Source organism: Urocitellus parryii, chromosome 3 (genome assembly GCF_045843805.1).
Source record: "Urocitellus parryii isolate mUroPar1 chromosome 3, mUroPar1.hap1, whole genome shotgun sequence".
Taxonomy (NCBI): Eukaryota; Metazoa; Chordata; class Mammalia; order Rodentia; family Sciuridae; genus Urocitellus; species Urocitellus parryii.
In genome coordinates, this window is record NC_135533.1 from 177,537,037 (window position 1) to 177,558,008 (window position 20,972).

The 20,972-nt window shown below is 37.3% G+C and overlaps 1 protein-coding gene across 4 annotated transcripts in view; it reads right to left on the minus strand.

The window, feature by feature from the left end:
• Positions 1-1,806: 1,806 nt before the first annotated feature.
• Satb1 (SATB homeobox 1) overlaps positions 1,807-20,972 on the minus strand; it is a 75,458-nt gene continuing 56,292 nt past the window's right edge. Inside the window, exons 10-12 of one of the 4 annotated variants that reach the window (XM_026395922.2) lie at positions 5,285-5,488; positions 4,610-4,705; positions 1,807-2,947 (exon numbers count right to left, since the gene is read on the minus strand). In XM_026395922.2, coding sequence (XP_026251707.2) covers positions 2,441-2,947; positions 4,610-4,705; positions 5,285-5,488 — 807 coding nt within the window. In that variant the 3' untranslated portion in view covers positions 1,807-2,440. Of the gene's footprint in view, positions 2,951-4,609; positions 4,706-5,284; positions 5,489-20,972 lie in introns of all 4 variants that reach the window. The other 3 variants (XM_026395921.2, XM_026395924.2, XM_026395923.2) reach the window with 3 other exon arrangements.

Here is a 20,972-nt window from a genome sequence, read left to right on the forward strand (position 1 = left end):
TTTACTGGGAATTTTGAATGATCCCATTTTAGTTTCTAAAGTAAAAGAGCAGCCCAGTTACCTACCAATGAGCTCACTGGGGCCTGAGGAAATGGTAGGCAAAAAGAGAAAGGGCAGTTGCACGACCACGTCTTCAAAAGCCCAGATAATCCTAACATCTAGGGAACTCTAAGAGGAGGAAGCAAAAGATAAATACAAAAATAGGCAAGGAAACTGAAAACACCCAGTACTGCAAGGCTAGCACTTGGAGGAAAGGAGGAAGATAATTTTAAAATCCTCCAATTGCCTTAATTCTTTCTGTGGCCATTAACACACCTTATTTTTATACCCTGGCTAAGTTTACTAAGGTTTTATGTTGTAGGGATTTTGCAGATTGTGTTTAACTTCCAGGTGTGTTATTCTTGTTTTCTTCACAAAGTTCTTAAAGACATATGCAGTCAAATGAGCTCAGAGTTACTTTCTCCACTTAGAACTTGTTAGAACAAAACAATGTTTAGTAAGGGTTTTTACACAGAAGGGTCCATTTTACCCCATACTTATTTTAGGTTATTATTAATGCCCATTAAAAATACACCGTAGCTTAAGGAAAAGAGTTGCCATAATCGAAGGATTGTGAAATAAAAGCAAATGAATCCATTTTAATCACATAACTGCTAGAGACTAGATTTATGTTTTTGTTGGAAAGTCTTCTGACTGTCCTCTCTCTATTTATTAAGCAAGAAGTTAACCAAAACAGGTTATCATCTTCATTGTGAAATTTCATGCTTATTTAAAAATGAGCATGTTGCTGGGCTTGGTGGCACACAGCTGTAATCCCAGAGTTACTCAGGAGACTGAGGCAGGAGGATCATAAGTTCAAGGCCAGCCTCAGAAACTAAACAGAAATGGTGTCTCAAAATTAAAAAAAAAAAATATATATATATATATATATATGGTGCTGGGGATGTAACTCAGTGGTAAAACACTCCTGGGTTCAATCCCCTGTACCATTAAAAAAAAAAAAAGATACTTGGATATGATTTAAATTTACAGTGTTTCAAGCGACTCTTCAATTGTTCTTTTTAAACAGTAAAATATCGGCAGGAAAGTACTGACATGCACATATGCACATATGCACATAAGGGTGAGGGTCATCTTTTGATTCTTCCTTAAAGTTACTTCACATAAGCAGACAAACCCTACCATGTCATACCATACAAACAATTTTAATTGTGTAGTTACAGTCAATAACCACTCCTAATCAGAACATTTCTGCATAAAGAAAACTGTGATACACTTATAAAAACAGCCAGCTGTAACAAAATAGCTGGTGTTTTCATAGCCATAAACTCATAAAAAAGAAATACACCTTTATACAGAAATTTTATACAGATGTAGCTTTAAAATTGATTGTAAACCAAAGGAAGACACATTGCAAACATCAATTATTTTCACATTAATTGCATAATTTTCTAAGGTGATCTATTAGTTTTATTTACCTAAGCTTATTTGCATGATAGTAAAAATTGCATACAACAATAAGAGTGAAGCTTATAGTATGAATTGCTTGGATAACATAGAGCACTTTTTATAGGCAACTGTGTAAAGCACATTTTCTCTATTTAAAACTTTAAGACACTTTGTTTTTACTGCCCATCAAAATACATTTATAAATAGAAAAGAATCAGTATGGTAACAAGAGAAGAAGCAATATTACATTTAACGGAAACTTCCAAAAAATTAATTACAACATGACGCTGCAGGATCTACAAATAAATAATGAGGACTAAATTGTGTTTCACATTTTCTTCTCCTTTTTTTTTAAAAAAAAAAAAATCATGTAACAATGAGAATGAAAAAAAAATTACAATGAACTTTTATTTCCAAAATAAAAACAAATTTGAATTACGGCAGTGCCATATAATACAAGGCATTTGTTGGCATATGTCATCTTTAAACTGCATTCCACAGTCTATAGTTCTTTTGTAACATACAATAGAGTAACAAACTCTTTTTTTTTTTTTCCTTTAAAATAAGGGGCGAGTTTCCAAAGATCAGTGTGGAGTGTTACAGAAATAATTAAAGGAAAGGAAATCATAATCACAGAAGTTATAATGCTTGTTGGAGGCTCCAGAATAATAATTAAAAAAAAAAAAATCTCTGGTATCATGCTTAGGGGGCACACACACACTGGTGCAGCCCTTGAACACAAATTCTAATACCAAACAATCCTCGATGCTTCACCTGGGCTGCCAAGCAGTTTGTAAGAACAGAGTAAAACGTTTAGTGCAGTCTGTACTATTCCTTTTCCAACTTTCCTGTTTGTGCAAGTTTCTGAAGATTCATTGGCCAAACCATGAACAACGAAGGTTTTTCTGAGCAAATACAAGGTGGACTTTTTTCATGTTGTTAGTAAATACCCAGTGGCACTCTGTTGAATGACAATACTACTTGGATCATCTCAGTCTTTCAAATCAGCATTAATGTCTGTGTTTCCTTCCACGGACAGCTCTTCTTCTAGTTTCACCGAGAAAAGGGTGTTGGCATTTTTGTCTTGGACACTCTCTTCTAAATCCTTGAGCAACTCCTCTTCTTTGTATTCGGCCACATCCACCTCTAAGCCGGAGTTGTCCTTCAGTTTGCCGTGGTGCTTGAGATAGTACCGCTGGTTCTGAAAGAACTTGATGATGGTGTACTTGGGAAGGTCAAGTTGGGCGGACAGAGTCTGGATGGCCTCTTCGTCCGGGTACAGGCCTACGTCTTGTATGAAACTCTGGAGGATTCCCAGGGCTTCCACTGAAATTTTGGTTCGTGGCCGGGTCTTCTGCCGGGTCTCCTCATCAGACTCTGCGGGCGAGGCCACGGTGGGCTGGCGCGGGGGAAGCCTGGGGCCCGCCTGCTGCTGCGGTTGTGGCTGAGGCGGTGGCGGTGCCTGTGGCTGCTGCTGCTGCTGTTGCTGCTGCTGCTGCTGCTAAAAAGAAACAAGCGACAATCAGAGCTCTGCTTTCCCCACGTTCCGTGCACAAAGCTGTCTAGAATTAGAAAACACGTGCTTATGCATCCCGCATATAGCTTCTTTGATATGGGACAAAGATTCAGAGCAAAGAGGCAGACGAGCCAAATGGCCTACTGCATTTCGGAAAAAAAAAAAAAAAAATCAGAACGATATCAACTGGGAAGGCAGGAATTCGTACAGCTTTCTCGGGGCTCCTGTGTTCCCTTATCAGATATCAGGGCAGGAGGAGAGAACTCAGCTGCTCTGAAAATGTTTGAGCCATAAACTTCACCAGAAGGACACGCATCAGAGGCACGAAGACAGCAAAGCAAATTATGATGTAAATAATTAACAAAGATTTAAAATGAAGATTGAGGAGCAAGGATTTCAAAAGACATTTTAGAAAAGTGAGCTATAGAGGCATGGGGAAAGAAATTTGTGTTCTGCCCCCCCCCCCCTTCATCAGATGGCAGAGACAAGGAGCAAGAAAAGAAGGTAAGCGTCTGCTCTTATTCAGCATGCTCTCCTAGGAGTCCAGAGGATGTTCCAAGAGACTCAGGTTTGTCAATTTCCTCTCAGACAGCTCCGATTTAACATACACACACAGTTTCTTACCAAATTGCACTAGGCACTAGTGCACAATTTTTTTCTGACCCCAAAATAAAGGTTCAATCCGCTGTATGACGGCTAGTGAATTGTTTTGTCTACAGTAAACTCAGATGTGATTAGGATTTAAATTTAGTGTATACAGACACTTTTTCATAATTAGTATCTGTATATGTGCTGTAATTTCCATACACAATTACACATAACAAATGTGTGACACAGGCAACTACTATATAGTGGAAATCCATAATTCTTATCAGCAGAGCAAATCAACCTGAGTAAGCTGCAAAATATTAGAACATTTGTACTGTGCCTAAGCATTTCCTTTCATCCCCCTAAGAAGCAATTTTATTAAAAACAATTTACATTTTCAAACAAGTACTATTTTTATTACTTAACATATATCTTTTTCTTTGTTTTTCCTAAAACAGTAAGTTTTTCATGCTTTCACAATTATTTTAGTGCTTGATATCCTAAGGGATTCTCCTTTTCAATTTGTTTTATCTTTAATACACACTCAAGGATTTTTTTTTTCCTGGTGGATGGATAACATTCTCTCTCTCTCTCTCTCTAAACACACACACACACACACACACACAATTTTCCCCCAGTAATACCAAGAAATGAGCAGGTGACTCAACAAAGAGAGTAGAATTTTAGGACTCTGGAAATCAATGGCATTTTTTCCTCAAAGGAGAAAACCAAAAAACATTCCTTAGATTTAACAGAAATCCGTCATACAGTTCAAGTTCAATTAGAATACACTTTCTGAGAGCCCCAGTGAACTACCTGATCCCAGAACATTTCCATCTAAATTCCCAGGGCTGTTCCCTCAGCAGATGAATGGAGACAAGTCCCAAGACATGAGTAGGTAGAGAAGGCTGAATGTGCTGCACAGTGGGCTCTGGCCACAGCCATGCTCAGTGCATCCTCTGCACGTCTGAAGATCCTGAGCAAGGGAGCAGGTCTCTGTGCCACCCCCTCTCTGTCTCCCTTCCTTGCTGGCATAGGTAACTTGTGCCCGCTCACCTGAGGAGCAGCACCGAGCCATGGTGCAGGGGTCGGCAGGCCTGGTAAGAAAACGCCTCTAGACTCTCCTTTCCCAAGGGTGGTGGGAGAGGGGCTCTAAAGGAAAGACAAACAGATATGACTCACCCCCAACCTGGACTCTGTGTGGGTGCGGGGAGACTGCTACAAGGTGAAGGAAGGGACACGGAGTGCAAAGCAAGATTCCAACTAGATTTCCCTCCCCTCCTTGATTTGGACAGAGTCCAACATATAAAACTGTGATTCTACAAACTTCCTCTACAGAATAAATGTAATTCCTTTCCTCAGGGGCGGTATGGCATTGATTAAGAAATAGGTGTATTTTTAAACGATTTTTAAAACAACATACAAAAATTTCGAAGTTCTCACACACAAAATCTAGAACTAACAACGATATATTTGCCAAACAAGAAGTACAAAAAGGGGGTTCCTGCCACTCTGGCAGTGGGGAAGTGAGGGGTAGGGAATATAACACACATGTTGGAAAAAGTATGTTAATTTTCCTTTTATCCCCCTGAGCAAGATGGCACTGTATTGTTATCTCTTGCTAAAAAGCCTGTGTTTAGATTGGCGGGAAGAAGAGAGATGCTAATTTCCCTGCTAAGTTTAAAGCTTTATTTACTTAGTGCTCTACTGAATTGGCCAAGGTAAACGGACCTGAATCTGTTCTGCTGGAACGTGGATAATGTGGGGCGGCCTGTCGCCATGGTGATGCACCGCATTGCTCTCCTGCTCGTAAATGGCATCACGCTCTGGCTGAGGAAGACTGAGGAACCTTCGGATCATGGACAAGTTCTCCCACAGAGTCCTGTTTTCTGGAGAAGGATCTTCTTTCCAGCGTAACAGCTCACACAACCATCCCTTGGAGACAAAGGAAATGAGAGGTCAGTTCATGTTTATGGGGAGGGGGCTGGCATTTTCCATAAGGAGCCAAAAAAGAAAAGACTCTGTATAGTAACTTTCTCATACGCTCTCAACACTCTAATCCACTTTAAAAATATTTTAACCTTTTCAGAGAGGATAGCTGCGGCTGTCAAGGAGGCAGGCTGTGTTTCTAATGAGTGTTCAGACTTGCATCTTAAAAGAGAGACATATTTTTCAGACTCCGAGGGCAAAAGAGCATTTATCACAGACTTTGCAATATGTGAAATAGGAGGAAAGCAAAAATAAGTGTTTCCACGCTTGCTTAATCTTCTTGTCTGATGGGGGCCATCTGAAGACGCTGAAGGTATTTAAAAAAGGGGTTGAACAGATCCTAGAAATAAAAGATTTCCTAAGCTTATAAAAAAAACTATGTATATTTGTGTATATGCATGTATGAGAGAGGAGAGACATATACAACTAGTTGTGAGACCAAGAATACTGTCCAGTTTCCGCATAATGATTAGAATGGGCACTCAAGGACTTCTCCAAGAAAAGAACTTTCCAAAAAGAGACCTCAGAGTCCTGTTTTCTGCCTGTGGCAGTGTTAGCACATGATCTGCTCAGGCAAGAATTTTAATAGGCTTCCTGAATTAAACGAGAAAGAAATGTCCAATGAATACCAAAATCTGAACCTCTCCGATATATCCTGAGGTCCCAGTTTTGACTTTAGGCTTATCTGTGAGGAATGCAATGGTCCAAGACCGTCACCACCTCAAACTTTCATCCTAACCAGGATGAACTCTAACCACTGGGGTAAGGAGCAATGGGATTCCCCAGCCAAGGCAGCCACACCTCAGCAGCTGAGTTCTCTGCTAAGAGCTCTCCACTGTACTCTTCTCTGGAGAAATGTCCTGAAGCCATCTCATCGGACGATGCTTGGAACACTGCTCCCCCTCCTCACGGACCTTCTCACTCAGGAGTGGCCAGCGATTTACTGATCCAGAAGTACAAAGTCTCAATCCTTATTTCAAGCTGACAACTCGCTCTATGCGTCAACTCTCTCTCTGGAGACAGTCATCCTCCTTCTTTTACTCCATCCCCTATCAATCGAGGGCTAGACTTTATCTGGGGCCACAATTTTTTTTTTTTTTTTTGGTGCTGGGGATGGAATCCAGGGCTTAAGCTAAGCAAGATTGAGGTACATCCTCAGCCCCGGGGCCACGTTCTTACTCCACCTCTTCCTCTGCCCTATTTTCCCTCATTCCTCAGGTCCTCCTCAAACCACCAGCATCTGATTCCCATCTTAGACTCTGCTTTAAGGGAACCTGACTTAGGACAAGAGTTTCTTGGAAATCTCAAGAAATTTAATTGGATGGGAATTCTTCTTCTGATTGTAACATACGGTGAAAAGAAGCCAGGCCTGTCCTCCCCAGAATGGCCTACTTGAGAGAATTTAAAAGAAAAGATGGTGACAGATACATTGGCTTCTCAAGGCTTACTTACAGATCAGCCAAGAAGGACTGCCACAAACTCTCATGAGATATACTACATTTTCTGAGAGTTTAGATTCTCTACTCAACAGATCTTTTAATTGAACAAATATATACGTGGGGATGGCCATGCAATTGTGCACTTATTCAGTGCACTGGATGCATAATTCAAGGTGAGGAGAGGAAGCAGCAAACTGCAAATTCACCTCAAGGAATGTCAACTAAATTTAAAAAATCCCTGTGACAACAGGATTGCTGAGCATATTTCCCTTCTAACTACAGCAACTCCATGGCTATTCCCAGCATACTGTAAGATATTTCAGCGCAGACAGACATCATTACCCTTTGTACATGTATGTTTGCACTAATGGCGCGACTCTGCATCGTGTACAGTCAGAGAAATGAAAAGTTGTGTTCCATTTGTGTACAATGAGTTGAAATGTATTCTGCTGTCATGTATAACTAATTAAAACAACAAAAAAATTTAAAAAGATACTTCAGCTCTATCTGTGTGAATATAATATTGACTACAAAACTGTGTTTGAGTATTTGAAGTATTTGAAACCCACCTGCATATGGTGCAGTGCAGATGTTTATTTAGTTCTTATAGGCAAATATTTGCTACCTGGATTAAGATATGAAAATATCATATATTTTCCTACATCTAAGCTGTTTTGTTGCATTATACTTCTAAATCTTGTGGTTGTGTAGGTTTAGATACATATCTTCCTGTGGGCCTGAATATTAACTATGGTTAAGATGACTTCCCTCTTCCCCTTTCTGTATCCTTCAGCTATCACCACTGACAGGTCAAGCTCTATGCCTGAACACAAAATTATTTGATTTTATTTACCTTTCAATGAAGAGAAGTTAGAAGGTTCCTCAAGAACAGAGCAGAAAAATCTTTTTTTTTTAACTTAGCTAGTATCCCGCTACTGCAATAAATGTTAAACATTGAGCTTCTACAATTTTTTTTTAATAAATGCTTGTAACTAAAAATTGCTAAAAGTTAAATTAAGAACGATTCATGTAGGAAAAGCTTCTTGGAGAGAGCTGCAAAACTCCAATGATTTTTCACATCCTTTAGAAACTTTTTAAAGTAATGCAGAGATCAGTTAGCACTTGGATATATGTGAAAAAACATGTGGATCACAGATGTTCTTTGGAAAAGAAAATCATTAGTTCTTTTAAAATGGCTAATAATGATAGCTAATTCCTAAACAATCACACTCATGCTGGTTTAACAAATATTTCAGAAAAAGAGCCCTGACTCATTCAACAAATATTTTGCTTATATTGTCACTTTTGTGTCTCTACACTTACGAGACAGATCCTTATTTTTATTAATTGCCCATGACTAACATAACATTTCCAGTAGTTTGCTATTAACCTCTGCCCTTAAATAATACTTCTAATTCCTTATCTAAAAATAATTTGATGAATTATAAGCTGAAGCATGTCTCCGCTAGCCTTTCAAGAGACACGATGATTTTAAGAGACTGAAATCAGATGCTTCTTAGAAAAATATTTAACAGTGCAGCTGGGAACTGTTAGTTCTACAAGGGTATTCCAAAAAACAAAAGGGGAGGGGGGATTGGCTTTTCTCAATGTGTGTATCTCTTAAGAAATAATGGAAAACAGACATTTTGACACATTAGTTCTTTGTTAGTATAGAAAGAAACTGATTTGTTCCCATATTACAGGCAAAAATAAGGTTAATTTATTCTAATATATTTTTTTAACAAAAATACCTTGAAATAGTTTTAACTACCTTAAATCCTATTGATTGCTATGCCATTAGTGACAACAGAAATTTGATCCATGTTTTTTTCAGAAAATGACTGGAAAAGCCAAATGCTTTTTAATTCTCCAATACCTTTTTCCTAGGTCAAAACATTTGCAATATTTGATAAAATAATTCCACAAAGTACGATGCTGGTCTTTAAGTGAGAACTCTACAGATTTACTTGGGAGAAGAGAGATGACAAATGCAATGTGGTGCTTTGTTGCAAGATGTGAATATAATCCCATTTTTAAGATTGTTCCCCAGGACTTGATGTCCTCTAAGACCACAGGCAGGGAACTACTCTCAAAATTAAATTAGACCACAACTGTTTTGAACAGTAGAAAAAGACTGGGGCCTCACAGCCTTAAAATAATGAGACCAATGAATCCATTCTAAGAAAACTAAAATGGTACAAGGAACAACCTAAACTTTAAACGTAGTAAATTTGCCAAGCAACATTACACTGCATATAAAGAGGGCAAAATATAAACAGTGGCCACATGTAAATAAATTAGTAAAACTTTCAGGATGTTACTACTTTTCAAACTGACAAAGTTTAATTTGACACCTTCTGTTCTAAACCCTTTGTTTCTATTCAAAATCACGCCTTGAGCTGTTGCTATCAATCACAGCGCTCCCCCTATTACTTAAAAAAAAAAACTGGCAGGACCCTGAATAAGCTGAAAATGCCATGCAGATGAATTCTGAGATAATATGTTCAAACCTGTTATATACAACACAAATCCTGTAAAGTTATGTATTGTAAACCTACATTTATTGAGAACTAAAAGTCTTAAATCCATCTGCCACAAAGGAAATACTGTTATGTACTTTATGGTAACCAAGAACCATCTGCAAATGTCTTGCTACCATAAGCAAGAAAACGGTGCAAAAGATGCTAAACCTAAGACTGAAATAAATAACATTTTTTTTTTTTGACCGGTTTTGGTTAGGGATCTATTAAAGAAATCTAAGACTGAGAAGGGGGAAAAAAAAAAAAAAAAAAAAAAAAAACAAGGAAAAGAAAAAATGCAGAATGACTGCCAAACCAGCACTGCAAAAAAGCAAAACAAACTCAATGACAACACAATGGCAATTTATTATGGTCCATGAAACACATGACTGTATGCTCATTTTAAAGGAAAAATTAGCAGTTCTAAACTCAATATTCTAATGATGTGCTTTACTGACAGAATCTTGTTGTACCACATTTAAATAAAAATCCTGGCACCTTCATCTCTCAGCTGCTAATTTCCAACCAAGCTCAATCTCTGATTTCCACCCCACTCTTTTTAGAACCGTTAATTCAAGTCAATTCGCTGCTAACATTTTAGTGGGTAAGGGGTACACGATGATTTTAATTGAGCCAGGAAAGCAACATCCTTTCATGAATGAAATTTATTGTACCTATAAAGCCTCTCGCACAGCGAGAACCCTTACAGGGCCTGGTCTGTGATAAACCTGGGAGTTCATAACACAACTAGTTTTCCAGGGGAAAACAGACTTTGGTATTCTCTGAGAAAAAAAAAAAAGTCATTTAATGCAATATACATATATGTGTATATTATCATCATATACACATGCATTCTAAAACCAAGAGCTATAAAAAGAGAGAGAAAATGACAATTTTTGCTGCCACTAAGAAGGAAAAATACATTTAAAAAAAAAAGAACGGTAATTTGAGCTCTAAAAAGCAAAACATTTTATCGTCTGTATTTATTCCCCCTCACCCTCATCTTTTATGTGTTATCTGCAGGAGTATTTTGTTCCAATCTCTGGGGCATACAGTATACTAATATATGATATTAAAAGAAATCAATCTAAATAGGAAAGTATTTGATACAAACACTTTAGTAGAAAGCATGAATTACATTTTTGCAAGTAGTAGGAACAAGGATTAAGTACATAATCCATTAAATAGTACTTCTAACAAAAAATTCAGCATTGTAGACTAAACTACACCAGGCATTTTGAATGAGTACATTTTCAACAACAACTAACTATAAAGCTAGCAATTTATCATTCAGCAAATAATTTTCTACTTCTAAAAGAATCTGTAAGTGTTACTTATGCTAATGAAGACAGTTTTTAATCTGCCCACAAACATGCTAATAGAGGGCAATTTTTTTTTTTTATTTACAAAGCTGTCGGCACTCAAGGGTAATTTCATATCAGTGTTCTATAAGCCAGGGTGGGAGTAGGGTAGGGAGGGATATGGATTTTAATTGTCAGAGCTACCAAATCCTTTACCTTTAGCATCTAGGTTTAAAAATATCACAAAAAAAATGCACAGGGACTAGTGATGTTTTAAACCACCACTTAAATGCTGTAGAAGGGTTCCACTTTCACATCTTTTATGCTCTCTATATACACTGTCCCTCAAATGTAGTATTTAAACATATAATTGAGGAGGAGGCTTGATGCAGAGACCCCCAAGAACTGACGGAGGAACAACCCTATTTCTAGGTGTGAGGCCTGAACGCTTCGCACACCAACTTCCAATATCTTTTCACAAACAAACGTAACACTTTGAACAGTGAGAAACAGAACAGCAGTAAAACAATACTGAAAGCATTTTAAATTATTTACTAGGTTAAAAGGGTGAAATGATACTTTTAAATACATCAAATTTCATCATCTAGGCCATTTTTTGGTGGCAAAGTGGTATTGATCTTTCCAAATGCTTAAAATCAACTATTTTCCAGAAGGTCATTATTTGATTAAAGGCATTAAAGTTGAGGGCATCAAGCGAAGCACTTTTTCTTCTTCCCCATTCAAATCATCATCTAATTTAATAAAAATGATCCCATCATGTCCTATAATAAAAATGCTTGTCTTAAGATATTATTCTTTACCTAACATATTAACCTTTAAATGTTATGAAGTTCTTTAGGAGAAAAACCTTTGCTAAAGCAGATCATTCTATAACATAACGAGAGGCCCTCATCATTACATTAATAAAGATGTATGTTCTCCTCTGTGGAATTAGGAGGAGATGCATTCATCTTTCTCCCCAGTTTAATAACATCTACTTTGTGTAAAGCAAAGAAACTCTCAGGAGGCATTGGGAGTAACTTTTCCCGCTAAGTTAACATTGGTCTTATTAAAGAAAACATGAGAAATAAATTTGAACAGACACATACCAGCAAATGCTCTTTCCACTCTGAAAGTAGCACGTTACAGTCTCTTTATTCAAAAATGCATTTAAAGAGAAATATAATTCAAAAAATACCTATGTGTCTGTATGTATATCCCCCAAATTATTGAGTTTCCCAAGTATGGTTTCTGATACTTGTATTTACTAAAAAGGGGAAAAAATGTAAAAAAATAAAATGTTTTAAATTGTTGTTATTTTCAACTGAGAAGATGATTGTTTTTAAATTCACCCCACAACCTCTAATTTATTTAAGGGACTCATATCTTAACCAGAAATCTACAGGCTGCTAATATTGGGGAAATAACAGGATATAAAATGACTACACAGAAATTTCTCACTTGAGTCAGTTTTGCCACTTTTGTCATTAAGAGGTTAAGCAACTCTAGCAGTTTCTGGAGGTTTATTATCAACATAAAAAAATAATGTTTATACAACCTGGGGAAAAGTATCCATTACAATTCAGTGGATTTAGAAGGGATATTCAGAGTCTCCAGTAAATGATCTTTATTTTTCAATTTCACTTACTACTTCATCAGATAAAAAATGAAAATGGTTTGTTTTTATGTATACCTCTTTTCTACCTGTTGTAAGCCACCGACTTCAAGGCACACATCAATACGGTGGCGTTTTGGGGTTTGTTTTTTTTTTTTTGCTACAAATTGTTTTGCTCATAACAAGATTATCAAATGACAACCTGGCCAGGGGAGATACAAATGGTTCTTACTTAAAAAGGTTGTTGGGCAAGGGAATCTCACATTTTAAAGGATATTTTTTCAGAAGTGGGAGAGAAAAGGAATAAAGATGAAAGTATGAAATTCTAAACAATCTATTAAGCTAGCTAGCAAAAAGATAAATCTCTTAATTTGACTGAAATAGAGAATTTCCAAAGAAGGTCTAATTTTTAAAATATTGGAAAATATGGATTTAAAAGTTTATATTTTACATTTAGTCCAAACTTGTATTCAGAATAGGTTTTTCAAAACTGAAAAAAAAAATCTGGCTTATAACTCTGATACTTGAATATAGACTCTGAAAAAGAATTTCTTAACTGTTTCTTCCCTCAACTAAAGAAATATTATTAATGTTACATAAATTTCAGTGTTCTGCTCTGGCTCCTAACATTTAAACATTCTATCTTCAAGTCTGAAGTTTTCATTTTCTCCTTGATCTTCACAGATGGTATCATTTAAAAACAGAAAATACTCCCAAGGTTCATGCTACAACATTGTCATCAATTTTAGTTTTTGCTTCTATCATGAAGAATAGTCCACCTCTTTCCATTGTGCTCACCACTGACTGGTCTGAACTGGGGCATCTCTTCTTTGAATAACCCTTAAAGGTACCAAACATCCTTTTTAATGACTTCGAATGCAAAACTGTTTGATTTCTGAGCAGAAAAGCATTTAAGTAATCATTCCTTTTCCTCTCTTAACTTAGGAGGGTAAGTACATCACTAGAGCTTTGATGAACAGGGAGCCAGTGCCGTCATACAGAGTTGATGTGACTCCTCAAAAAGCAAACTCATCTCGTGCTTAATTTAGTCTATGGAACTTCCTGATTGGTAAATCTGCAAGTTTCATTAAGCTTTCTTGAATCCCCTTAACTTGGAGATTGGATCCCAGGAAGAAAATCATTGCACTCGTCTTTTACTTTTAAAGTGCCCGGAGTTATTCTACTGCTCAGTGTGACCTTCAGTGGCTTCCCCACATAGAGAAAAAGCTCACTCTCTCCAGGGCAGCATTCAAAATCCTCCTAATCATGCTCACATCCTCATTTGCTGGACTATTTATCACTATTGTCCAACATGGCCCTGTATTCTGTTCTCCATGCCTCATATGGTTTTCTCTAATGGCAAAGCCATTCTTGCTTTTGCCACCCACCCTAATCTACTGCTCCTTCAAGTCATGCTCAAGCACCTCTGCATACCTATAAAGGCTTATATTGTGGTTTGTTCTTTAACTCTACGAACTTGAGCAAATTACCTTTCTGAGGATTTGTGGAGATTAATATATAGTATTAATATCACAGAATAGTGTTTGGCAAAAATATATTCTGCCCAACACCCGATCGACGATAATTACTCAAAGTTCTGATGAAAGGACTGAAAAGCACTTGCCCTTAAATGGCTCACAGTCTATTTGGGAAGATCTGGCATTTGAAACTACTAGTCCCAAGCAGCATGTGACAAAAGGTCATTGATAGGCAGACTTCAAGTGGGATCAAAGTAGAGCAAAAGAAGCATCAGGATAGGGTAGTCAAGAAAGCCTTCCTACATGAAGAGTGATACTGCTTGGCTTTGAAGAAGGGGCAATATTTAAGAGAAGTAAGGAGAATGATAGAAAGAAACAATTTAAAAAAAAAAGAGCAGGATGGATTAGCCAAGTACTGGACAAAATCAAACCAGATGCTTGTGATGTGACTATGCCTCCCTCCATTCTTTTGGTACAGCTAACTCTTCACCATAATTCCTTGAAGATACAACTTAGTTCCTATAAATACCTCTTGTCATCTATATACTGTCTTTCTAAAATCTATTTAAGAAGCCTGGGTTTTATTTTGAATATCTACTCCACCCCTTATTAGCCCCATAAGGCTTGGCAGGTTACTCAAATTCTCTAGACCTCTACTATCTCTTCTGTGAAATGGGGTCCCATTTAGCACCTCATTCATAGGGTAGTGAGACTGTTGATGGAAGGAGCGTGACAGTTGGTAACAGTTATGATAGATGTCAGCTATTATTGTTTTCATTATCACATTTGCTTCTTCCCAATGGGACCTGAATATCTAAGAAATTGCTGAAAATAATTCAGATGCCACATTCCAGTCTGATCCCACTATCTTCCTCCCAAACCAGGTTTACCTCCTAGTAGTTTAACTCAATTAATAGCTTTGTTGTCCATCTACTCACATAGGCTAAAGGCTGGTTATTTGAAGTATGAATTGGTATAATCTTTCATGAAGTGCAATATGAAAAGGCAGAATGAAGAAATATCATTTTAAAACATTTTAAATCCAATAATACCATTTTGGGGAGTTTATCCTAAGGAAACAATAATGAAAGATGTGTACAAATATTTAATTATAAAGTTTACATCTGAATTATCTGTGAAATTAAAATGTGACTATAACCTAAATATACCTGAATAGAGAATTCATGTAAACAAATGTTAAGACATTATATACACACATATATACATACACATAGAAGTACATGTGTGATGTGTGTGCATATAAAAAGAAAAAAAAATCAGAATATTCCAAGCAGCTATGTCTAGGTGATTAGAATTATGGATACGTTTATGGTCTTCCTTAGCTTACATTTTCTGTACTGTTTCTTCTGTATTGTTTTTGCAATAAAAATATATTAGCAAATGGCTTTAATTAAAAATCCATATTTTTTTGTCTATTTCCTTCTAATCAATCATAATTTGCTATCAATTCTACCCTTTCGGAACATCTCTTGGAATTGTTTCTTCTTTTCCACTCCTACTGCCTGTCCTTTGAGGGAAAAACTCTTCTAAAGGACCTGAAAATACCCTGAGGCTCAAACTTCAATGGTGAGTGCAAAAATATGGTGAAAGATTCACTGCAGCAAAGTGAAGTAGCAGTTAACTGGGGGATAGGGCAGAGACGCACAAGAGGCACAATTTGGGCCACTGAGTGAGTAACCAGAAACTGTGCACATCTCTGAAACTCCTGAGGGCTCATACATGGTAGCAAAGCTCCAAAGGATAAATTCATGATGATGTTGCTACATCTGCTGACTGGTCTAAGGAGGTAGAGAAGCATCAACAAAGGCTCTGTCAAATGCAAATACATGTGATCATTTTAGAAAGGAGCTTATCAGGCTGGTGGGGATGTAGCTCAGTGGTAGAGTGCTTGGGTTAAAAAAAGGAAGATGTTTAAGATAGTGAACTTCACTTTCCCCCAAACCGTCAACTCAAATGAATACATGCTTTAAAGAAGTAAAATTCTTACTATCTTGCTTCCAATAGTCACTGTTTACAAATTTACAATATGTATTTTCCTATTCATAATTATGATCATTTAAAAAATGTGGCAGAATATTTGTATATGCCATGTGCAAAAAAGAAAAGCACAGAAATAAGAACTCATAAAATGAATCAATTTTAGGAGATGATTTACCTTGACAGGGAGGTTTGTTTGCTTACAAAAATAATTTACTACTAGGTTGTTTTAAAACAAATATTTCTGCACTGCATTTTTAACTGATTTATCTAGAACTTTTCAACACTGCAGATATCTTCTAAAATGAGCTATACTCCCCATTATGCATATTTAGGGGCTGGGAATTAAAATTTTAAATCTTCCCTGTATGATGTTCTAGGAGAGATAACAAAGAATTTTTAAAACCATGAGAAGGCAATCTGGGACTGTAAAAGTTATGGGAATCACAATCCTAAGAGGAACGATCAAGCAGGGTCATTATGAGCTCCCAACTTGCTTATGATTCTACTGATAAAGTTAAGACCCATTTTTGTGGCCAAAACCCAGAGCATTTTATCCATTATGAAAACCTGCTCATCAGACGTTGGCTTCATTTGAAAGAGCCAAATCTTGTGATTCACAAGTAGGCATTAAAAACAGAAAGCATAAATATTGCTAGACATATCATGTGAGCCCTGGTGATAATGGTTGGGTTATAATTTTCCCAATAAAAGGAGACAAGGGAAGCGGAGGCTGTGCACAGGTCGAGTCTCAGTTGCCTCTCAGCCACTAATCTATTTCACACCTGGGAAGACATCCCAAGGGGGAAGAGGCAAGAGTGTTGGCGACTGACCCTTCTCTGTCCAGACTCCTCCCAACTCCTCCTCTCATGGTCCCTTATGAATTCTCTTACAAATATGCTGTTTTGTAGTAATTTTACCTCTTATTGTGAGCACTTGAAATATGCTTCTGAATAATTATATACTTTCACAAATAAGAACTGAGTGCCATCTATGTGCCAGCTCCTATGCAGGCTAAGAGGAGATGTGGAAACAGATATAATGGAGACCCATTTCTTCCAATACTTCTTGACCAGTGAGGTAAGAACTCTGTACGTTTCAGATTTCAATTGATATTAAAGGTATAGTTCCACTGGCAAACTAGTCTGGGGGGTAAAGGCATTGCCTTACAAAATCCAGCATCATACGTGGGCATCTGAACACTGGACGTCTACTTTTGTTTTTAAATGTTTCTGCAGTTAGGGTAACCTCTGCCTATGTGCTTTGGAATGAAGAACACTTGAAAAGTAAGCACACCAAAAAGCAATAAACTAATTATTTAAAAAAAAATGTTTACCAGGTAAATTCAAGAATTCCTCTGCTAATATGTTTAAAAAATATCATTATTTTCCCTCTGCACAATTTATCTAATTGTTGATCTCAACTGTTTTGTGCCACAGACCCTTCTAACAGTCTGGTGAAATTCATGGATGCCCAAAATAAAATCCATAAGATTACAAAGAAAATCAATTATACTGACATACAGAATTGGTTTTATATATAACTTGGATAGCAAGGCTGGGGGTGGACTGGAATAAACCAATCTACCCAAAATTTGTGATTATAGTAATAGATAGGCTTCTTTATTAACACACTAAATAACAAGATCAAGCAACAGATCTAATAGTCATTGCAATTTTTAGTGATGAGCAAAAAATGATATTTCAAGATACTTACAATAACCCAATGTGATATGAAAATATCTGTGATTTTTTTTTTATTTGTGACAAAGTCATAGCTATTGCTGATACCGGTTTGTTGTTTATGGTAATAATTTAATAAAATGCCAACTTTCAATAAGAAGTTACAGAAAGTAAAGACACATTTCTTTTTTTTTCATCCAAGTTCATGGTCCCCTTGGGGAAGTGAGAAAGGTTAAGAACCTCTGAATGGTGTACACACACACACACCTTTTTTTTTTTCAGAACTTATATAAAGCTCCTAGACTAGAAAGACTTGATATGAATGTACTTGTGCAACGTATTTCCTCTTTTTCATTTTCCACAAAAGGATATGAGAAAAGCAATTAATCAGGAGTGGGGCAGTCACTAGACTGTCCTGAGGAAGCCCACGTTTCCATCCCAGGTGTTTCAGGAGTACCCTGTGTGTGTTGCAGGGCAAGGAATGATAAGAAGTTTCCTGCCCCACTCAATCCTTGGGTCAATCAAAGTTGTGGAGAACTTTGATCTGATTTATGCATTTGAGTTTTTGGATGAAATTTCATCCATAAAACAATGGTTTTATAGCTTAAAGATGTTAACTGACAATTGACCAGCATATATATGGTCTTACAACAAACTCAGAATGAGTTTACAACCCCATCAGCATTCTGAATTAGTTAACTTCATACCATCCAAGTAATTCTGAAGGTAAAAAAGATTAGCAAAGTATCCCTTGAGAATGTCTATTTGCCAGGAGACGAACACTATGTTTTCACAAAGATAACACTAAGGTTTCCTGAGTGGGAGGGGATAAGGGAGCAGGGTGGATGCAGGATAGAGGCAGGGTAAGGAATGTACAGTGGCACAGGCACTCAAGGGTGACGTAGGGCCAGTGCAGCTGGGGACAGCAGTAGCCATACAAATGCTGGGGAGCCAGGGGCTATCAAATACTGGTCCTTGCCCTGAAAGGACAATGGCTAGGAATCTGTGTGTGCCTATCAGATTGATGGACAGAACAGAGGCAGCTAGTTAAATATAGGGTGAAAGAAGAAAAAAAAATAAAGTGACTAGGGAAGATGGTAAGTGGAGAGACAGGTGGAGAATAACTGAGCACATAACTATCGCATAACTTCACATCACAAAAAGACCAATGCTAAATGTAGCCAGAAATACAAACACAAACTTCTGTTCAGAAATTAAGCTTGATGGATAAGGCTTTAGTCCTTATGATTATCCAAAGTCCAAGTTATTTAGTCTCCTTAATCAAAATATTAAAATAAAATCACAACCCATTAGGCTATCACCTTTACCCCAATCTCCAAACACAGCAGCAAAAATTAATTGCAAGCCAGGAAGAAAGGGTGATTTAGCCAGTAACAAATCAGCCTAGACTGAACTGGATTTTCTAACAGCATTTTATCTATTGGGGATGTATGTTTTATTGACAGCCTTCACTTCCTTGACCTTAATGAATTTATTTTTTTTTTTTAACCTAATCTGAATTTCATTTAAACCACCAAATACTCCATCAGTAAGCCAGCCAAAGTAGCACCATGACAAGTAGCACTCCTGTAGGTAACATGAGTAAAACAGGTTGAGGTTTAAAAAGGATATTGGGTATGGACATTGACCAAAAGCTATCAAATGCTGTAGGTATCAATTTATGAACTTGCAAATATGGATTCAAGATCTGTTCTTCAATGGGCTGTCCCTCTCTTCTTCTTTTTCCTTTGCATTTATTCCTTATTTCTCTGACCTCCTGTGAATTCTCATGGATTTAAACTGCCCTGTCTTTTCCTCTTTCACGTGCAGTGCTATCCTTCCCAGAAAAACATCTATCAATCAACAAAATAAAACCAACAAAAACAAGACAGGGGCAGTTACGGTTGACCTTCAGAAAATGGTGGAAAAAAAAAAACCAAACAAACAAAAATGACATATTTGAGGAGGAGACTCTTGAGTGACTTTCAAATCAGACTCTAAACTAGCAATCACCACCCTATCGCATAAGTCAAGTCCATTCCCCAACTGAATTCAGCTCATCTCACGCTCTATACTGCCCCGACTCTGCTAGGTCCCTGAATGCTAATTATTCCAATTAACCACGAACAAGTCTCACATGAAGATGACATCAATCTTGAGCTCATCTCATACTATGTAATGTGAAGTCCACACACTAAATTCCAAAAATCAATTCTGCTCATTGTGTGCCACCCATAAATAACCCTTTCTGCGACAGACCCCCAAATAGCAAGCCCTGCCCCCAAACTAAGCTCTACCATTATTCAATCCCTTACCTTCTCCGGGACTCGTTCCCAGACTGAAACACCTGTTGGCAGTGTTTTCAATCAAAATAGAATCTTCTTTCACGCTTGTACACCTGCCTCAGTCACAAACTCACAGAACCTAGGACTGCATGGTGTATTAGACATCATGTGACCTAACCTATTTTACTTTCCTGAAGAGGAAGTTTGAAGTCTAGGAGGTTAAGCAACTTGCCTGGAACTGCCCAGCATACTGGTCCAGGAATTGGGACCACCACTTTGCTTTCCTCTAAAAGATGAGGTTCATGTACAAGTTGTTACACAAATTATCCGAGTTTGCAAATTAGCTACCATTACCCTATTTCTATCTCATGTAGATAATCAGAAGCCATGCCCTCTAATTCCTTTCAGCTAAGAATACAGATGTTGTGAGCTACACTATAAATGATATTAATGACTTTAACAAGGACGACCAAAAGAAGACAGCAAAGAGTACTAAAAGGAGCTGTTTTCTTCCCTGTATCTTTTCATGAGGAATGGAGAAGAGAACCTGCAGAATGACTGAGGACAGTAGTCTGGCTTGGGGCCAGCCGTTTGTAAACCACATTTGTATGGAATCTGCATCTGCGACTTGTTAATGCACACATGGAAACCACCCCCTTATTAGACAGGAATCTAGCAGGGTCCATAAAGAAAATTAAAATATTTTCTTTGAAAAATAGGAGTTTTTGTAGTCTAAGAAAACTTAATGGAAAGATATGCTCTTCCCTTGTACTTAGAATATCAAATACTGTCAAACTGCACATATATCACGGTGTCCCTAAACAGCAACTGCTTTTGCTCTTTGTTCCTGTTGCTCTTTGTATTAACAGGTATGCTAGGCACAGAGAAATGCTAATACATAAAACCTATAGTCGGCAAATATGAAAAACTCGGAGATGATTTTTCATATTGTCAGTGAAATTTTTCATTTGCCAAGAGCTCAAGGTTCCTTTCAATGGTGACCCCTACCAGTGATTATGAAATGTGTTCAACTGCCTTATCCCTCACATATCTTAAAGTAGCTGTGCAACACCTTCAGTGTTATTAAATAAGAGTACTGGTATTAAAGTCATA